The 20,500-nt window shown below is 41.9% G+C and overlaps 1 protein-coding gene across 5 annotated transcripts in view; it reads right to left on the bottom strand.

Annotated features, from left to right (window-relative positions):
• LAMA3 (laminin subunit alpha 3) overlaps nt 1–20,500 on the bottom strand; it is a 267,772-nt gene that overhangs the window by 136,711 nt on the left and 110,561 nt on the right. For all 5 annotated transcript variants that reach the window (XM_054510344.2, XM_045886917.3, XM_064577799.1 and 2 more), the window contains 6 exons: nt 11,474–11,611; nt 9,842–9,888; nt 8,798–8,897; nt 7,822–7,874; nt 7,489–7,594; nt 6,675–6,774 (listed from right to left, as the gene is read on the bottom strand). In XM_054510344.2, the coding sequence (XP_054366319.1) occupies nt 6,675–6,774; nt 7,489–7,594; nt 7,822–7,874; nt 8,798–8,897; nt 9,842–9,888; nt 11,474–11,611 (544 nt within the window). The remainder of the gene's footprint in view (nt 1–6,674; nt 6,775–7,488; nt 7,595–7,821; nt 7,875–8,797; nt 8,898–9,841; nt 9,889–11,473; nt 11,612–20,500) is intronic.

Consider the following 20,500-nt stretch of genomic DNA (forward strand, 5'->3'; position numbering starts at 1 on the left):
ATTTTATTTATTTGCGAGAGAGACAATGAGAGACAGAGAGCATGAGAGGGGAAGGATCAGAGGGAGAAGCAGACCCCCTGCTGAGCAGGGAGCCCGATGCAGGACTCAATCCGGGACTCCAGGATCATGACCTGAGCCGAAGGCAGTTGCTTAACCAACTGAGCCACCCAGGTGCCCCATATTCACTCTTTATACAAGTATTAATATATATGTGCCAGGCACTGTTGCTAAGTACCATATATGCAATAGTGAATGTGACATAAAATATTTCATATGCTAAGTTTACAAGTTAGATACATTTTTCTATATATATATATATTTTTTAATCATTAGAATGACTTTTTTATGCCTTGTATTTTTTAAATTTTTTAAATTTTTTTTAAAGATTTTATTTATTTATTTGACAGAGAGAGAAAGGCAGTGAGAGAAGGAACACAAGCAGGGAGAGTGTGAGAGGGAGAAGCAGGCTTCCCGCCGAGCAGGGAGCCTGATGCGGGACTCGATCCCAGGACCCTGGGATCATGACCTGAGCCCAAGGTAGATGCTTAACGACTGAGCCACCCAGGGGCCCCTGCCTTGTATTTTCTTAAACTGTAAGTTTATAGATGGATTCCTTTCAAGAGTCCAATAATGGCAATCACAGAGAAGGATCAAAAATACTATACACCGCTTGTGTGACATCTCATATTCAAAGAATTTGAAGTTCTTCAAAATGACAAATTCGACAATCCAGTCACAAACTAATAGCAGCTAGTGGATTAAAAGCCATAAAGATCATTTAGTCAAAGAAAATAAAAGGTCATGGCCCTATACTGCAAGCAGAATTACAAAGGCTTATAATTTCTCTGGAAGTGATATACAAAGGTCCTTAAAAATGTTCATACCCATTGACCAGTAATTCTACTTCCAGGAATATGTTCTAAAGAATAATTTTATATATAGTATAAAAAATTAACATAAAAGAATGCTTATAATAGTGAAACCTTAGAAACAATCTAAATGTACAATTATGAGGGGCGCCTGGGTGGCTCCGTTGGTTAAGCGACTGCTTTCGGCTCAGGTCATGATCCTGGAGTCCCTGGATCGAGTCCCACATTGGGCTCCCCGCTCGGCAGGGAGTCTGCTTCTCCCTCTGACCCTCTCATGCTCTATCTCATTCTCTGTCTCAAATAAATAAATAAAATCTTTAAAAAAAATAAAAATAAAAAAATAAATGTACAATTATGAAATAATTTTTTAAAATATGAAATATTATGCAACCATTAATATTTCTGAAGACTAGTGATAATGGAAAATGTCTGCAATATCATGTGAAGTGAAGAAATGGACATAAATTTTATGAAGAAAATATACTAATTTGTATTCATAGAAAAAGCCTAGAAAAAATATACAAACAAGTATTAAAAGGGGTTATCTCTGGGTGGTAGAATAGGTAGGTCTTTTTTTCCTTTTACTTTTCAGTACTTATTAAAACTTTACGATGAACATATATTACACTTATTATCACAAAAATTATTTAGAAAACAAAGTGAAAGTGAATGCCTTCTAAACTTGTAAGAAAAATGAACAATGCTCAGATAATATCATAAACAAACATTTGGCAGGAATTTAGTACAAAAGGACAAAAGGTTTACCAACCCAGAGAAAAGGCGATATGGCATCTTTGATGCTGGTTTCCTATCCTTGTATCCTAGTTACAATTTACCACTAAATCAAAGGACATGTTCTAAATTTCATATGTACGTAATGGCTGTACTGTAAAAAATCAGTATTTCCGTCTCAGGGTGGTTAATTTAATTCCTATTTGGTTGCATTATTTTTACCTGAAAAATAGCCAATTGCCTTACATAGGTGGAAGGAGAAAAACTTAGCTGGTTAAGTGGGGGAAAGCTCACTTTATCCACAGGAAGGTGGAAAGAGATAAAACATGGGTGGAAAATATTTCTGAAACTATTTACAAAATTCCTCTAGTCCATCATGTGCCTCGTTAGTCTGCAGGGAAACATACCGACAGATGTGTCCTCCTTCACAGACCCTGTTATGTGGCCCAGCAGTGACTGACATTTAGAAATGACTGAAGAGAGCTCAGCTGGGTTGCTGACTTTTAGAATTCAAATGCTGAAAATATCAAGGGAAAGGGGAGAAGTGCCATGCTAACTAAATACAGACAATTTACTTTAACTACACTAAAGATTTCTTTATTAATCTGTTGATAATGCAGAAGTAGTGAAGATATTTGCAATTTAGAAGCTGCACTTCACAGCTTCCAGTGTACGATTAAAAGCCAGAATATTAAAAATTAGCTTTTCCTTCCCTGAGAGAAAATTATGATGGATCATGGTTTCAAAAAAAATCTATACTGATCTAACAGAAATATTCAGAACATTCCACCCTAAAACAACAGAATACACATTCTTTTCGAGTGCACACAGAACAGTCTCCAGAATAGATCACATATCAGGCCACAAAACTAGTCTCAACAAATTCAAAAAGATTGAAGTCATACCATGCACCTTTTCTGACCACAACACTATGAAACTAGAAATCAACCATAAGAAAAAAATCTGGAAAGAACACAAATACGTGGAGGTTAAATAACATGCTACTAAACAATGAATGGTCACTCAAGAAATCAAAGAAGAAATGAAAACACAAAAGGTCCAAAATCTTTGGGATGCAGCAAAAGCTGTTCTAAGAGGGAAGTTATAGTAACACAGGCCTACCTCAGGAAGCAAGAAAAATCTCAAATAAACAACCTAACATTACACCTAAAGAAGCTAGAAAAAGAACAAACAAAACCCAAACCCAGCAAAAGGAAGGAAATACTAAAGATCAGAGCAGAAATAAATGAAATAGAAACAAAAAAACAATAGAACAGATCAATGAAACCAGGAGCTGGTTCTGTGAAAAGATCAATGAAACTGATAAACCTTAACCAGAATCATCGAAGAGAGAGAGAGAAGTCAAATAAACGAAATCAGAAATGAAAGAGGAGAAAAAACAACCAACACCACTGAAATACAAAGGATTATATGAGAATATTGTGAAAAATTTTATGCCAACAAATTGGGCAACCTAGAAGAAATGGATAAATTCCTAGAAACATATAACCTCTTAAAACAGAATCAGAAAGAAATAGAAAATTTGAACAGACTGATTACCAGCCATGAAATTGAATCAGTAATCAAAATAAACTCCCAACAAACAAAAGTCCAGGACCAGATGGATTCACAGATGAGTTCTACCAAACATTTCAAAAACAGTTAATACCCATTCTTCTCAAACTATTCCAAAAAATAGAAGAGGAAGGAAAGCTTCCAAATTCATTCTATGAAGCCAGCATTACCCTGATACCAAAACCAGATAAAGAAACTAGACACACACACACACACACACACACAGCTGCAGGCCAGTATCTCTGATGAACATAGATGCAAAAATCCTCAATAAAATATTAGCAAACAGAATCCAAGAATACATTAAAATAGCCATTCAGCACAATCAAGTGGGATTTATTCCTGGGATGCAAAGGTGGTTTGGTATTTGCAAATCAATCAATGTGATATATCACATCAATAAGAGAAAGGATAAAAACCATATGATCATTTCAATAGGTCCAGAAAAAAGCATTTGACAAAGTACAACATCCATTCATGATAAAAACCTTTAACAAAGTAGGTTTACAGGGAACATACCTCAACATAATAAGGCCTTATATATTAAAAAAAAAAAAAAAAACAACCCACAGCAAACATCATATTCAATGGGGAGAAACGCTTTCCCCCTAAGATCAGGAACAAGACAAGGATGTCCACTCTCACCACTTTAATTCAACATAGTACTGGAAGTCCTAGCCACAGCAATCAGACAACAAAAATGGACTAAAAGTCATCCAAATTGGTAAGGAAGAGGTAAAAACTTTCACTATTTGCAGATGACATGATACTAGACATAGAAACCCCTAAAAATTCCACCAAAAACTACTGGAACTAATAAATGAATTCAGTAAAGTTGCACTGCATTTCTGTACACTAATAATAAAGTAGCAGAAATAGAAATTAAGAAAACAGTCCCATTTACAATTAGACCAAAAATAATAAAATATGTAGGAATAACCTTAACCAAGGAGATAAAGACCTGTGCTCTGAAAACTATAAAACATTAATGAAAGAAATTGAAGAGGACACAAAGAAATGGAAAGACATTCCATGCCCATGGATAGAAAAAACAAATATTGTTAAAATGTCCATATTACCCAAAGCAGTCTACACATTTAATGCAATCCCTATCAAAATACCAACAGCATTTTTCACAAAACTAAAACAAATAATCCTAAAATGTGTAGGGAACCACAAAAGACCCCAAATTGCCAAAGCAATCCTGAAAAAGAACAAAACTGGAGGTATCACAATCCCAGATTTCAACATACACTACAAAGCTGTAGTAATCAAAAACAGTGTGGTACCTGCCCAAAAATAGACACATAGTTCAATAGAACATAATAGAGAGCCAGAAATAAAACCACAATTATATGGCCAATTAATCTTCAACAAAGGAGGCAAGAATATGCAATGGGAAAAAAAACAGTCTCTGACAAATGGTGTTGGGAAAACTGGACACCTACATGCAAAAGAATGAAACTGGGTCACTTTCTTACACCATATACAAAAATAAACTCAAAATGGATTAAGGACCTAAATGTGAGACCTGAAACCATAAAAATCCTTGAAGAGAGCACAGGCAGTAATTTCTCTGACATCGGCCATAGCAATTTGTCTAGTTATGTCTCTGAGGCAGGGAAAACAAAAGCAAAAATAAACTACTAGGACTACATCAAAATAAAAAGCTTCTGCACAGCAGAGGAAGCAATCAACAAAACTAAAATACAACCTGTGGAATGGGAGAATATATTTGAAAATGACATATCTGATCAATGGATAGTATCCAAAATTTATAAATAACTTATACAACTCAACACCAAAAAACACATAATCCAACTTAAAAATAGGAAGAAGACATCAAGAGGCATTTCTCCAAAGAAGACCTGCAGACAGCCAACAGACACATGAAAAGATGCTCAACATCACTCATCATCAGGAAAATGCAAATGAAAACCACAATAAGACTCATATCTGTCAGAAAGGCTAAAATCAACAACACAAGAAACAACAGGTGTTGGCGAGGATGTGGAGAAAGGAGAACCCTTATGCACTGTTGGTGGGAACGTAAACTGGAGCAGCCAATGTGGAAAACAGTATGGAGGTTCCTCGAAAAATTAAAAATAGAACTACCATATAATCCAGTAATTCCACTTCTGGCTATTTATCCAAAAAATAGGAAAACATTAACTTGAAAAGACACACGCACCCCTATGTTTATACAGCATTACTTAAAATAGCCAAATTATGGAAGCAGCCCAAGTGTCCCTCAATAGAAGAACAGATAAAGAAGATGTGTTGTGTGTGTATAAATATAGCAATATTATTCAGGCATAAAAAAGAATGAAATCGGGGCACCTGGGTGGCTCAGTTGGTTAAGCAGCTGCCTTCGGCCCAGGTCATGATCCCAGGGTCCTGGGATCGAGCCCCACATCGGGCTCCCTGCTCAGCGGGAAGTCTGCTTCTCCCTCTCCCTCTGCCTGCCTCTCTGCCTACTTGTTCTCTCTCTCTATCTCTATGTCAAATAAATAAATAAAATCTTTAAAAAAAAAAAAAGAATGAAATCTTGCCATTTGCAACAACATGGATAGATCTAGAGGATAAGATATAACACTAAGTGAAATAAGTCAGTCAGAAAAATACAAATACCATATGATGTTAATTTAAGAAACAAAACAAATAAATAAAGGAAAAAGAGACCAAAAAAAAAAAAAAAAACCAGACTTAACTACAGAGAAGAAACTGGTGGTGACCAGAGGGGAGATGGGTGGGGGGATGGGTAAAACAGGTGAAGGAGATTAAGAGTACACTTATCATGATGAGCAGAGTAATGTATAAAATTGTTCAATCACTATATTTTACACCTGAAACTCATATAACATTGTATGTTAATTATACCAGAATTAAATTTTTTTTTAAATCTAGAAATTGTTAAATATGACAGGACACGGAGACAGGATGCTGCTGTACCTGTGACAGCCCCTCTTGGAGCTCAGGCTCCACTCGCTCCCTTGTTCCTATAGTTCATTTTAATTAGCTTCTGCATGAGAGGAGGGACTTCGTCCCGCTTCTAGAGTTTTCTTCCCCTTCCCTCCCACCACACCCAGTGTAATGCACGTGGCCTCTCCACGCCGTCCATCATGGGTCCCAAGGGAGAAGCTGGACCTGAATCTCCTGGGCCCAGGAGCCTGCCCATTTGCTGGGTCCCTCCGAGCTGCAACTTTGACATGGAGGTTCAGCCACAGGAACCCACCTCAAGCACGCAGCTCTTGTCCTGTCCACCTGGCTTTTTGTACCTGTGGGAACTTTCCAGTGAGGCGGCTCTGTGACCTCCAAAGTGGATGTCTTTAGAGCACCCTTACCTTTAACTGGGCCCCCTGACAAGTGTCCAGATTTCAAATGACAGTACAGCTTCATCTGCCCTCTCTCCTTAGGACGGCCTGTCTCCTCACAGACAGGACTCTCCGAGAATCTCCCACCACATCAGTACAGGAGGAGACCTCCCAGGAGACTCACCGTTGGCACGCCTTCCCCACGACATGCTCTCGGCAATGGCATGTTCCCGAGGGCCCGCCGCACAGGGGGGTGACAGCTCCACCGATGTCACACTGACACCCTGCAGGTCAAGAAGCAGTAGCAGTGACCCATCATAGCATCTCCATGCTGAAGCTTTCCCTCCTTCCCTGACAAGCAGAAATCAGTAAGGACAGGGCTGCTTCTTAGCCCTGCCACATCTCATAGCCTGCGGATGTTAGAAACATGTAGGGAGGTGGGAGGTGCCCCCCAAAGCCCACTTGTAAGCTGGGGGTACACCTGGACGTCAGCCCCAACACTGCTGTCCAGCGTAAGGGGCCAGGAGCCCGGGAGCTAAACACGATGTAGCAGCATAGTGCTCTTGTAACCAACCTCTGCTACTCAGAGTCCGTGGGAGAGATCCAACAGCAGCCTTGTGGGGCCACACGCCTGCAGGTGTATTTAACACAGTATTACCTCTAAAATCGGGTGCAAGCTGTTTGGATAATACAAAATACATCTTCCAAATGACTAAGTCTTGACGTGATCTACGAAATTAACAGACGCCTCCCCCTCCGTCCCAATGATGTTTTCTCTAATTAAACCAACAACGTGCTGGGAGAAGAGAAGTAGAAGCAGCCCCAACTGCAATTTATTACTCATCTCGACTGAGTATTTGGCCAAATTCCCTGGAAAAGAATTTTTAGCCCCATCCCATCAGAAAGACTGCAAGAAGACAAAACTGAGACGAGAGGTTATCCCGGCAGTCTTTGCCCACCAACACTGGCTTTCCTCAGGAGCCACTGGAGCTATTTACCTTGACACCCAAAGTAACTGCTCTTTTCCAAAGCAAAATATCCATCTTCACACGTATCACAGGAATCGCCACTGACGTGGGACTTGCAGTGACAGTCACCATCTCGCTGCAGAATAAGCCAGATGACACAATTTGGTAAGATCGCACAATTCGCTCATCTTCAAGATTTAAAACTGACTCGCTGTGTAACATGAGCAGTTAGCGAGGATCTGAAAACGTCCAGAGAGATTAGCACACCCCGTACAATCACAGAGGCACTAATCCCCTCCCACAGACACCCCACCATCCGCGGTTCTAACGTTGCCCTGGTTTACGGACAATGGGCCGCGTTACCTGCCCACACTCTCCGATTCCACTCACTGTTCCCGCCACGTGGCACTGGCATTCTGTGAAGAGAAGAGAGCGTTCTTGGACCAAGGCCGCCCAGAGGACAGCCCTTGGCTCTGGAAACATGACAGAGCAGCTACGTGACATGTGGGGTCACTGTCAGGCACACCTCAGCAGAATTCCCGTTGGCTCCGTTGAAGCCTAAAATGGGACTGCTTTTTGGGGTCAGCAGAACCACCAGATCAATACCATCCACCTACAAGGAGTAATGGCTAGTTGATGACCGCTCTAAGACAAAAGCTGCAACATCATGGGATTTTTAAATGATTCTAATGTCAAGGTCATTACTGATATGCTTACATGAAAACATACTCTAGGGGTCCCTGGGTGGCTCAGTTGGTTAAGCATCTGCCTTCGGCTCAGGTCATGATCCTGGGGTCCTGGGATCGAGCCCCACGCCCCAGTGGGGCTCCCTGCTCAGCGGGGAGTCTGCTTCTCCCTCTGCCTCTGCCCCTCCCCCCTGCTTGTGCACTCGCACTTTCTCTCTCTCAAATAAATAAATAAAATCTTTAAAAAAAAAAAAAAGAAGAAAACATTATTTAAGGACATATCCACTCCACTTAACTACCTTTAGCTTGGTGTTTTTAAGTTCCTGTCCTGGCTTCAATCTAAGCATAAAATGAAAATAAAATCAAACCCAAAAGAGGGGTTATAAAAAACAAGGCAATATAAACCATTTATCAAGTAGCTGCCTTTGCAAACAACAAAATGCATATGGAAATGGGATATAAATCCCTTGCTGAGATTTTCAAATGACAGAAGTTCTGCCAAAAGCAGGGGAAAAAACATCAAAACATTTACACGAGATTTCAGACAAATTGAACTTATTAAATAAATAGCTCTTTTGTGGGTTTAGTCACTGAAGTAGAGAAAATTAAAAAGAATTTGCAATATAGTAAATTATTATGTGTAAAAACCTCACCTGAACATCCATTGGGGTTTTCTTTGGCCAGATTCCAATATAATGGTTTGCAGATGCTACAAGAAGGACTTTCAACATGAGCTTTGCATTGGCAATATCCCTTTAAAAGAAAATCAAATTAACACTTGACATCTCAAAATTAAGACATGTTTTCAAACATATGTTCTGAACAAAGCTTGTCACAGAATTATATATATATATATATATATATTTTTTTTTTAAGATTTTATTTATTTATTTGAGACAGAGAGAATGAGAAAGAGAGCACATGAGAGGGGGGAGGGTCCGAGGGAGAAGCAGACTCCCTGCCGAGCAGGGAGCCCGATGCGGGACTCAATCCCGGGACTCCAGGATCATGACCTGAGCCGAAGGCAGTCGCTTAACCAACTGAGCCACCCAGGCGCCCCACAGAATTATATTTTGAAAAGTAAATTAAGTGTACCCAGAGGGGAAAAAAAGTACTCTGTTGATTTCAACAGACTGCTCATGGCTTTAGTTTTATTCTTCATTTATTTTTTTCTACACATAATCCATATTTGTGGTTAAAACAAAATCGGAAAATACAGAAAAAGAAAAATTTAAAAATCACTTTTATTGTTAACATTGTCATTATCTGTTGATTCTGGGACAGCAAGAACAACTCCTTTAAATGGAAAAGTATCTGAATACTTAACATGTTGAGTATCAGTAGAGAATGATGTTTATCTGAAAGTACTTTTGTAAGATGCAAGAGTCACTGCCTCATTGTAAGGACGCAGAACCTCTCTTCCTCAGTCCCTCGAATGCCTGGAGGTCCACCATCTCCAGGCTTTGAAGCTAAGAAGACAGAGCATTTCTAAAGCACTTAGAAACCTCCTCGGAATACCTGGTATTCACAATATCACATATGCACTTTGAACAAGAACAGTGACCTCTTTTGCAATTTGGCTTCAGGTCTTATTTTAACTGACTTTTTATTTCGGGAAGCTCCCAAATGTGTTAGTCTGTAACATGTATCCAAATACATCAGTTAGAATTGTAACCCTTTTATAATCCTCTACTTACCGAACTGGAGTCCAGGGTACCAGCTGGGTCACAGGCACTGCTGGAACCTGCACATGATTTAGAAATATGGCTTGTTTTAGTGTTTTCAAGTTTTAAAAGTTTTATTTGTTTTTAAAAACAATGCACCTATATTTGTATTTCTTGATAGATGGGTGGCAAGGACTGTGCGTGCAATTCAGAAAAAGGCACACCTCGAATAACCTTTAGAGTCCTTAATCCCCCAAACACCCCTTTTGCCACTTACCTCCATCCCCCTGCCTACTACTCATTTCTGACTGATCATGAAGGAGATTGGGGAAAAGAGATTCCAGAATTTTGAACGACTTTTAGGATTGTCCAGAAGAGGGCAATATTGTACCAAGAGACTTTTTAATTGTCCACTAAATAGAAGCTACAGATTTGTTTAAGTACATTTTTTGGTCACCCAAGACTTAATTCTTTAATTATCACAATCCCCTTGCTACCCACTTGTACTAAAATTATTTCTAAAATGAATTAGCTTGTTCTCCTGCCTTAGTCACTACGGTATTACAAGCCCAATAGAATCTCTCTTCAATAAAGGAGGATCTTGCAAAGTCTCAGCATTACTATTATACAGTAGTATGGCTATTAGAAGGAAGAGGGTTTGGGTGAGAATGCCCTAGCCTTCTCAAACGCAAAACGTCCCCTCTGACTACTGGCTACAATTTCCACCGGCCAGAAAACCCGGTCCCTTGAGGATTCTGGTGAGTGAGGTTCTGGGGAATCAGGTTGGCGCTGGGGCCCTGTCTTCAGACAGCTCGGAATGCAGAGCTCAGAGCGCTACCAAGAGCAGGAAGGAGTCAGAGAAAGCCATAATCTCCAAGTGGAAAGTCTGGTGCAGGCTTCCTCAAATACCTCTTCTCAACAGGGAAAGGGACCTCTAAAGCCGTTGCCGGAGCTCCTCACCCCTGGAGGCTGCATGCCCCCAAGAGCACAAGGAGATGCGACGGGCATCTTATTTCTGTGCCCCCTGCTGCAGAGTACGGCAGACTCTCAACGTCTCCTACGGAGGGGCGGGGGGGAGAGGGTATTAACCAAACAGACTAGGTCACCCCCCTCCCCTTCCACCTGTGCTGTGTGATGACAATACCCCCAGGAGGCGGGGCAGCGACACAGCATAGGTGGTGCTCTGCCTGCTAGCAAGGGGACCTGCTATCGCTTCTCGGCCTTTTGGCTAAGATCAAGTGCAAGGGCACCTGCTAGAGTCACCCCTCAGGGGATTATGGAACAGCCAGCATCAATGCTGCGAGCCTGGAACCAGAGAGAAGCCAGGGTGCCTTGGGAAGGGGTCAAGGAACACTTGGGGCAGCTCAAAGGGGTCACCTTGGCCACACTGTTATACACAGGAATTGACATGCAAATCAAGGAATATAAATTCATAATACATGGGAATTTAAAAAAATTTGTAGGAATAAATCATCTCTGATTTCCTTTGAGGACGCATTATCTGATATATGCATTTTCAACGGACACGAACTGGGGAGGAACCAGGCAGATGAGGGTCAAACGTGTAGAGGCGACCAGTGGTGGGTCCCCTAGGCTTGTCTGGGAGTCTGGCTGCACACATTTCAGAGAGGAACCCACCCTCTGGCATTCTGATGTCTTCCCTACCTTGGCAGTGAGGGAAATCATAGGCTCCTGAGAGACACCTGTCACACCGCTGTCCTGTAATCCCTGGAAAGCATTCACATTGTCCCGTCACCGGGTTGCAGGGCGTCTGGTAGGAGCCAAGGACTGAACACTGGCAGGCTGAATGAAAAGACATCCGTCAGACCCAGGGCAGCGGGGTGTGGGGCCTGGATAGAGCACGGCGGTGGGCCAGAGAGACCCAAATGCAAGTTCCCGCTATGGGGTTGGTTCAGAGAGGCACGGCTAGGCAGTGACAGACCCAGAGCATTTACCACCACTCCACCCTCCCACTTTTTATTCCTCCATCCAGCAGACTTGGATCAAAGGCCTACTACGCTCAGTGGCACCAAGACTAGATGTGGGGGTGGAGGTAATTAGGAAAAACACACATTCCCTGACCTCAAAGAGCTCAAAACCCAGAAGAGGGGCCAGGGAGTTATTGACATAGTATGAAGCACCTCCCCCGCCCCCACTACTGCCAAGAAACTGTAAGAGAAATGAAGACTCGTGCCCAATGCCACTCAGCGAACTCTTGGCAGACAGCAGGACAAGGACTCCGATCTCCTACTGCCTTCTGAGTCAGAGTTCTTTCATAGCCCCTCGTTACCCAGCCCCGCCCCGGGGCCTATCTGCAGAGATCATGTCCCCACCGAGGGGCACATTATTGAGGAAACGTTCTTGGGTTCTGTGATGGTTAATTTTTATAATGCCAACTTGGCTACACTATGAGGCTCAGATGTGTGGCCAGCATCAATCTAGATATTGCTGTGAACATTGTTTCTTCTTTTAAGATATAATTAATAACTTAATCAGTTATGATTGATAAGCTTGAGTCAAGCAGATCACCTTCCACAAGGAGGGTAAGACCTCATCTAATCAGTTGAAAGCCTTAAGAGAAAGACAGAGGGTCCCAAGGAAGAAGGAAGTCTGCCCTCGGATTTGAGCTGCAACATCAGTTCTTCCCTGGGTCTCCAGCCCACCAGCCTGCCCTGCAGATTTTAGACTCGCCAGCCCCCACGATCATGTAAGCCAATTCCTTAAAATAAATCTCTCCCCATACACACACACACACACACACACACCTACATCCTATTGGTTCTGTTTCTCTGGAGAGCCCTGATTAACATAAGCTCTTTCTGCTATTTCTGTCTTAAAGGAAAGTGAACACAAAAACACTGGCCCAGTGCCCTAACCAGCCCAGCCGTGGCAGCTCCTACCAGCATAATGTGGGGGACATGGCCCCTGGCTCCTTGGGCCACGGATGTTGTCCAGGGAGCCTCAGGAAACACAGTTACCCTCCAGAGGTGAAAACAAAGACCCAGGCTTAAAGGCACGTACATTGTTTTAAATCACGAATTCCTCAATCTGGCATCACACGTCTCACTTCAATCCAGCTAGCAGGGACAACTGCCAAATTCCAAACCCAAACGTCAACACTGGTAGCCTCTCCTCCCTCTTGGAAATACTACAATGTCTTACAAACACTTTCATGCTGCTCTTTGTGTCGGTCCAGGTCCTTTGAAGTTTCTGGAGTATTTTTACCTCTTGCCTCCTCTTCATTGTTTCACCTTTAAGACATTTTTACCCCCAAACAGTATAAAAACTAAGGACAGTAAAACTCCAAAGGGACAGGAGTGTGTCTGTTGTGCTCCCCAATGTCTTCCAGCATCACATACAGCCCTGGTCCCAGTATATGTTCCTATTTGTTCATTGAAAGACTACGTAACTACTGAAATCTTCCTGAGGTCCACCCCGTGCGGGCATGCATTCCCTTACTGAATCCTGCAGCATTGCCAAAAGACAGGTATTTTATGAGTAACCCCATTGAGGGGTTTACTTCTCAGTAAAGAAGCTCATCAGATGAGACGAGGCTCCCCCGACACCATGTAAATCACAAGGTAAACAATGCTCCTTATTGCTTCCAGGATGCAGACACTGCCCAGGACTTTGAAGCTTTTCCTTCTGTTGGAAAAGCAGGCTGGCACCTTCTCCAGTCTAAGCCACAAAGCCGGCAGCTGGTAACACCGCACCTGCTACCACCCACCTTTCTTGTTACCTGGGCATCGGGCAGATTCAATCTACAGAAAATTCTCAGGTTTCTTCCAACCAACCACCTCGATGTTCTCCTAGACAAAAACTGAATTACAAAGTGAAGGGCCAGTTCAAGACCCAATTGCACTGAACGTGGCTTCAGACTTCTCCCCACACCCAGCCCTAGGGTTTTGTCTCCCCTCTTGGGAAAGTGGGGAGGGGTCTCCCGGGAGCATCCTGAGCCATAAACCTTCCCTGCAGCAGCATCCATCATTAGCTGGGCCCATTTGGCCTCTTCTCTTATTTGGTTTGTCTGATTCATGGGGCTATGCTGACAGGAAGAAGGAGGTTAATCTTGCACTGGCAACCTATTTATAGTTTTCTTTTCTTTTCTTTTCTTTTTTTTTTTTTAAAGATTTTATTTATTTATTTGACAGAGAAAGACACAGCGAGAGAGGGAACACAAGCAGGGGGAGTGGGAGAGGGAGAAGCAGGGGGAGTGGGAGAGGGAGAAGCAGGCTTCCCACGGAGCGGGGAGCCCGATGTGGGGCTCGATCCCAGGACCCTGGGACCATGACCTGAGCCTAAGGCAGATGCTTAACGACTGAGCCACCCAGGCGCCCCTATTTATAGTTTTCTAAGGAAAGATCTGTCACCACAACCCAAGGACTACAGCAAACTCCAATAGGGACAGTTCCTGGCCCTGGGTCAGGTCAGTGTGGTTGAGATTTGGGGGCAGCTCCACTTGGCACCCCTTTGGTTCCTAGTCATGGGAGAACCACTTGTTTCCACAACCCACACCTTCCTAGCCTCTGTTCTAAGTGCTGACTAGTTGCTGCCCAGCAAACTGTACCAGGGAAGGCGGGGAGAGAGAGGAGGAGAAGCATGAAGGAGAGGAAAACAGGAATGAGGAATGGAGGGGAGAGGAAAAGCTGGGGGTGTGGTGGGAGGAGGAAAAGGGGGGAGTAAACCCCCCCAAATGACCAAGTTAACTGAGAGAATTACAGTTGTATGCTGTAATTGAAGATAAAGAGGTGAACCAGATATCAACATAAACACAAGTTTTAAATACATATAGACAATTCTCCAATGGGGTCTCCTATCTATGATTTGACTTTCACCTATGAAAAAGAAAACTGCAGGGCACTTGCATGAGTCGAAATTAAAATAAGAATACGGCACTGTACTTAGAGAAGTCTGGAGCAAATTAAGTTAATGGGAAACATGAATGCAGAACCGCTGGTGGCAAGAACAACTTAGAAGGATTTTAAAATTCCTCCTCAAGAAGATTTTTTAAATCTTTGAAATAATATAGAGCAAAGCCATAAGAACATTTTTTTGGCTAGAATATACTGGACCATCTGATGCAGCATTTGGGGTCATGTTGATTTTATTCTAAAATTCAGTGGCCAAGCAATCAGTTTTGTCTTAAGAAAAAAAATATCAGATATTAAAATACTGTGTTGGACCTCACTGTTAGACTAAGCTCAGATTTCAGTGAGTCTGAGTCTCAGGCAGTAGCCGCAAAGCCACCCCAAGGGAAAATTGTAAAAAGATCACAAAAGCTGTTAGAAAAAGGAAAGAGCAAGAGAAGAGAGACTATCACAGACAGAATTCTTCCAGAACCTAGCGGTCCAAATGGAACCACAAGCTTCAAGGTGCACGCTTACACCATGCCAGGAATATGGTGGATGGTGCATTTCCTGCAAAACTTGGCAACCAGTGGTGGTAGGCCCCTCTGAAGCTGGATGTGCTCTGGCAGGGTCCACTGAGACAGGACTTGAGGTGATCTGCTCCCTCTCACCCCCCTGCTGGAGTTCCAAAGCCTGAACAATGCTTTCTCCCACAAGGGCATGGGACTAGTGTACACAGTGAACCTGCCCCTCTGCCTCATTATGTGAGCCTTTCCCTCCACTTGAGCCACGACTTTGAACCACAGCCAGAACCCAAAAGAGGCTGGCCGCACACAGTCACCCAGGGAGCCAGGGAGCACCTGCTCCTCTCCCCCAGCCCCTCTCTGCAGCCCTCGGCACACCTTCTCAGTCTTGTGTTTTCGTGGTCTGCCTTTTGGCCAGTGAGCTCAGATGACTTTGGTTGACCTTTGGAAACAGAGCTCCAAACCAGCTGTACCAAAAATATAAATGAGAAGATACATTCTTATGTTTCTTAAAACCAGACTCTATCATTTAAACAAGGAATGTTGCATTATGCACAGTGGCAGATCGAAGAGTTTTCATGTCAGGTGTCATCTTCTTAGGAAAGAAAGATGCTACAGTTAAACCTCATAGGCCTTCCTAATCTCTTATAGGACTGGTCACTTTGGGGAACTAGGTTTTCTCCGATTGCTGATGATTTTAGCAATACACAGTTCTGCCACCCTGTTTTGGTTACGGCATCCTGATTTTGCGGTGGCAGGACAGGGGTGGGGGTGGGACAGCTCTTCTCCTTCCTCCACCCGCGCTGTTCAGACTATGGACTTCACTGTGGTTCCCTGGATGTGGGGAGACTCGGGCTTGGCCAGTCAGAGCACGGAATGCCACGGCCATGGGCTTGGTTCAGGAATGGGCACATGATCCAGTCAGAACAGACTTGGCCTGGAGGAATGCACGCTCTTTTCCCTAGACTTGAACCTGGAAGGATGAATGTCAGTCTGGTCAGGCTGCTGTAATAAAATACCATAGGCTTGAACATTCTCACTGTTCCAGAGGTTGGGAAGTCCAAGAGCAAGGTACCAGCTGCCAGCAGATTCGGTTCCTGGGCACTCTCTTCCTGGCTTTCAGACAACTGCCTTCCTGCTGTGCCCTCACATGGCAGAGTGTCTGTAAAACTCACTGGTGTCTCTTCTTAGAACGACACCAACCCTATCAGATCAGTGTTCCAACCTTTGACCTCATTTAACCTTAATTACTTCCTTACTCCAAATACAGTCACCTTGGAGGTTAGGGCTTCAACGTATGAATTTGAAGGGGACACAATTCAGTCCACAGCGACGTATGTCTAAGAAGTGTCAGCTACCATCTTACCACCACCTGAGACCTCAAAATGAAGCCAACCTACAAGAGAGCAGGCTTGAGAGATGGAGAAAAACAGACCCTGCCAACATCTTTTGAGGATCAACCTGTTCCTGAAACCAAATATGCCCAGAACTACTCAATCACAGCCAATAAATTCTTTTTGCCTTAAGCCAATTTAGGTTAAGTTTTCTGTCACATGAAACTATGGAGTCAAAATTGACACTTTAATCACCAAAATGTTCTCATTTTAAAAGTACTCTTACCAAATAGTGCTCTTACCAAAATGTATGATGTATCTTCCTTCCTCCTGAAACACATATTCAGACATAATTTCATGACTACACCGTGATCCAGAGCCATTATTATGGTATTCATATCCTTATTCTAACAGTGACATCTTCGGTACCTCCTGAGTTGAGGAGGATTATCTGCTCTTCATCAAATGGTCCCAAGCTGCTATACGGCCTCAGTTTCACGTCTGCTTTGGTTTCTTCCCTTACTGTCAGTGTGTTGTCTTAGCAATTTTCCCCTCCCTTCTAATTTTACGTTTCTAACTCACCATGGGTGTGGCTTAGAAAACAACCGAACTTAGCACAATTATTAAAAAAAAAAAAAAAAAAAAAGAGGCATAGGTAAGAGAGGGCCTATGGGATTCTTCTAGCAGTGAAATGCATGGATTTTAGCGCAGATCTTTGGAAGTGTCCTTTTTCACTTTACAGAGGCAATGGGGGTTGAGGGGTCTTATTGCCTCGTTCTCTCATTTTAGCTCCAGATGCATGACCCAGATGAACAAATTCCATCTAGATGGAATAATACTATACTGCTGTTCAAAGAATGAGGGCATATATTTAAAAAGTCATTCTTTTTAAGTGGAAAAAAAATGACCAGGGACGCCTGGGTGGCTCAGTTGGTTAAGCGACTGCCTTCGGCTCAGGTCCTGATCCTGGAGTTCCAGGAATGAGTCCCGCATCGGGCTCCCTGCTTGGCGGGGAGTCTGCTTCTCCCTCTGATTCTCCCCCTCTCATGCTCTCTCTCTCTCTCTCTCTCAAATAAATAAATAAATAAATAAGAAAAAATAAATGACCAGAGTTTGAGGTTTATTATAGAAATCCGTGTTTCAATAGGCAGAGCATTAAAAATAATCACAGCTCCTATAAGCAAATCAGAATCATGGCATCCCTTTAAGGAAACTGTGCAGATTAAGCCACATTAAGATGCAACTGAATGTCATATAATTCATGTATTGAAAAAGCACAGCTCCTGCTGTAACTAAACCCGTGGCTCTTTTCGACTTCACTCAGTGCTGGTGATTGTCCCCCTACACCTACATGAATACGCTAGCAAGTTCTAGGCTTTTCAGCACTCTTTTAGGTAAGAGAGCAATCATTAAGTCAAAACCCAGTTTAAGGTCAAATCTCAGGACATTAACATTTATATCCTCCCTTCTTCCTGGGTTTAAGGCAGAAGAGTAAAGGAAGACTACGGATTAAAGATGAAACAGGGGATGCATCTCAGATGAGTTCCTCATGCCCTTTGGTCCTTACTCCTGTCCTATAGAGAAAGTATAAAAGATAAGACAGAGTGGTTGCTTGCCCCCTGAACAGGTTTAGGAAGGAATTATGCAATGTAAACTGGCCCAGGTGAAACGGATTTATCAGATGATTGCTGCAATCTACTGAGCAACAGTTTCCAGGTAAAAGAGGGATCCTAAATTCACCCAAATACTCCATGATTTTCAGACAGTAACTATTTGAAAGTCTGAAGCCACAAAACCAAAGAGTAGAATGAAAGAAAAGTGACCAACTACTCAGAATCATAGACAAAATCCTCCAGGATTACATAACACAGTAGCTTTCAAATTTTTTTTAGCTACATCCACAATAAAAAATAAATTTTATGATGTACTGTATGGTGACTAAAATAACATAACTTAAAAAAATAAAAATTCAAAATTTTTTTAAAAAGAAATTTTACACTGTAACCCAATAAACAGGCTACACATACACAGAGATTGACAGATGATGAAGATGTAGAAACAATGATATTTATTATTATAGGAGATAACTATGAACAACAAGAACTTTGCAAAACAATTCTTTACTGCTTAGAATGCATATTCTATTCTATTCTATTCTATTCTATTCTATTCTTTCTATTCTATTCTAATTCTATTCTATTTCATTTTAATGCTGGTCCATACTCACTGAATTGATTTCTCCGTGCACTGATGGTGACCTGCAGTGTGAAAAATGCAATCTGGGAAGTACAGTCCTCATGCTTTTTGAGGTCTTGGGACCTCTAGCTGCTGCAGATGTGAAGGAAGAGAATATAATTCCTAAAGGTACACCAGGGTGAGGGTCAAGAAATGTGGTGTTACTCATCACCCTGCAACTACCTAGCTTTCCCTGCATCTCAGATTAGTAAAATAGGTAATTTCAATTTCTTTTAACTCCAAAATTCTAATGCATATCATTTTATCACTGTTGTAAATAAGATACCAGGAGAGATGGGGGCAAATTTCCAGAAAGATAAGGCTGATGTGTGTCTGGAGAGGCAATACCCTGCTTTCATGTGCTGGATTCCCCCACCCGTATCTTTTTGAAAAAGAGGTTTATTGAGATATCATTCATATACCATACAATTTATCCATTTAAAATGTACAATTCAATGTTTTTTAATGTATTCAAAAGGTTGTGCAACCCTCAGCATGATCTAATTTTAGAATCATTTTTGTCCCCCCCTAAAGAAACCCCATACTCATTATCAGTCAATCCCCATTGCCCCATCTCCGCCGCCCCACCCACCTCGATCCCAGCCCTAAGCAACCACTAATCTACTTCCTGTCTCTATGAATTTGTCTGTTCTTGACATTTCATATAATGGAATCATGCAATATGTGGTTTTCTGTGACTAGCTTCTTTCACTTAGCATCATGTTTTCAAGGTTCATCCAAGTTGTGGCATGTATCCATACTTCTTTCTTTTTTTCCCCAATAATATTCCATAATATGGAGAGACTACATTTTTATCCATTCATCAGCTCATGAACACATAGTTCGTTTCCCCTTCTTGGCTACTCTGACTAATGCTGCTTCAGACATTGGTATACAAGCTACTGTGTGGTTGTGTGTTCTCATTGCCTTTGGATATATACCTAGGAGTAGACTTCCTGGATCATATGGTAACCTTAGGCTTAACATTTTGAGAAATAGCAAAACTGTTTGCAAAATGGCTGTATCGTCGTGCTGTATCCCACTAGCACTGTAGGAGGGCTCAAATTTCCCCACATCCTTGCCAACCTTTGTTATAACTTGCCTTTATAGTGGATAGGAAATGGTATTTCATTGTGCTTTTAATTTGCATTTCCCTAATAACTGATGATGTGGAACATCTTTTCATGTGCTTATTGGTCCACTGTAGATCTTCTTTGGAGAACTATTTATTCAAATACTCTGTCCATTTTTTAATTAGGTTGTCTTTTAATTAGAGTGTTATAAGAGCTCTTTAGATATTCTTGATATTATATATCTGTGCCTTATCAGACACATGATTTGCACATACTTTCCTTCATTCAATGGGTTGTTTTTTCACTTTCTTGAGAGTGTCCTTTGAAACACAAAGGTTTTTAAAGTCCAGTATCTGGTTTTTTTCTTTTGTTGCCTGTGCTTTTGATGTCAAATCTAAAAAATAATTGCCTAACCTAAAGTCACAAAGATTTACATCTATGCTTTCTTCTAGGAGCTTTACAGGCTAAGCTCTTATATTTGGGCTTTTGATCCATTGGGGTTATTATTGGTATATGGTATGCTGTAGAATCCACTCACATTTAATGTTGTTATTGATACAGTTGGGTTTACTTCTGCCATTTTGCATTTCGTTTTCTACATGTTTCGTATCTTTTTGTTTTGCTATTCCCCTTTTATTGCCTTCTTTTGTATTAAATGAATATTTTCTAGCATCACATT

This window comes from Mirounga angustirostris, unplaced genomic scaffold (genome assembly GCF_029215605.1).
Source record: "Mirounga angustirostris isolate CCGP_5_RB_7025 unplaced genomic scaffold, mMirAng1.0.hap1 SCAF_14, whole genome shotgun sequence".
NCBI classification, from domain to species: Eukaryota; Metazoa; Chordata; class Mammalia; order Carnivora; family Phocidae; genus Mirounga; species Mirounga angustirostris.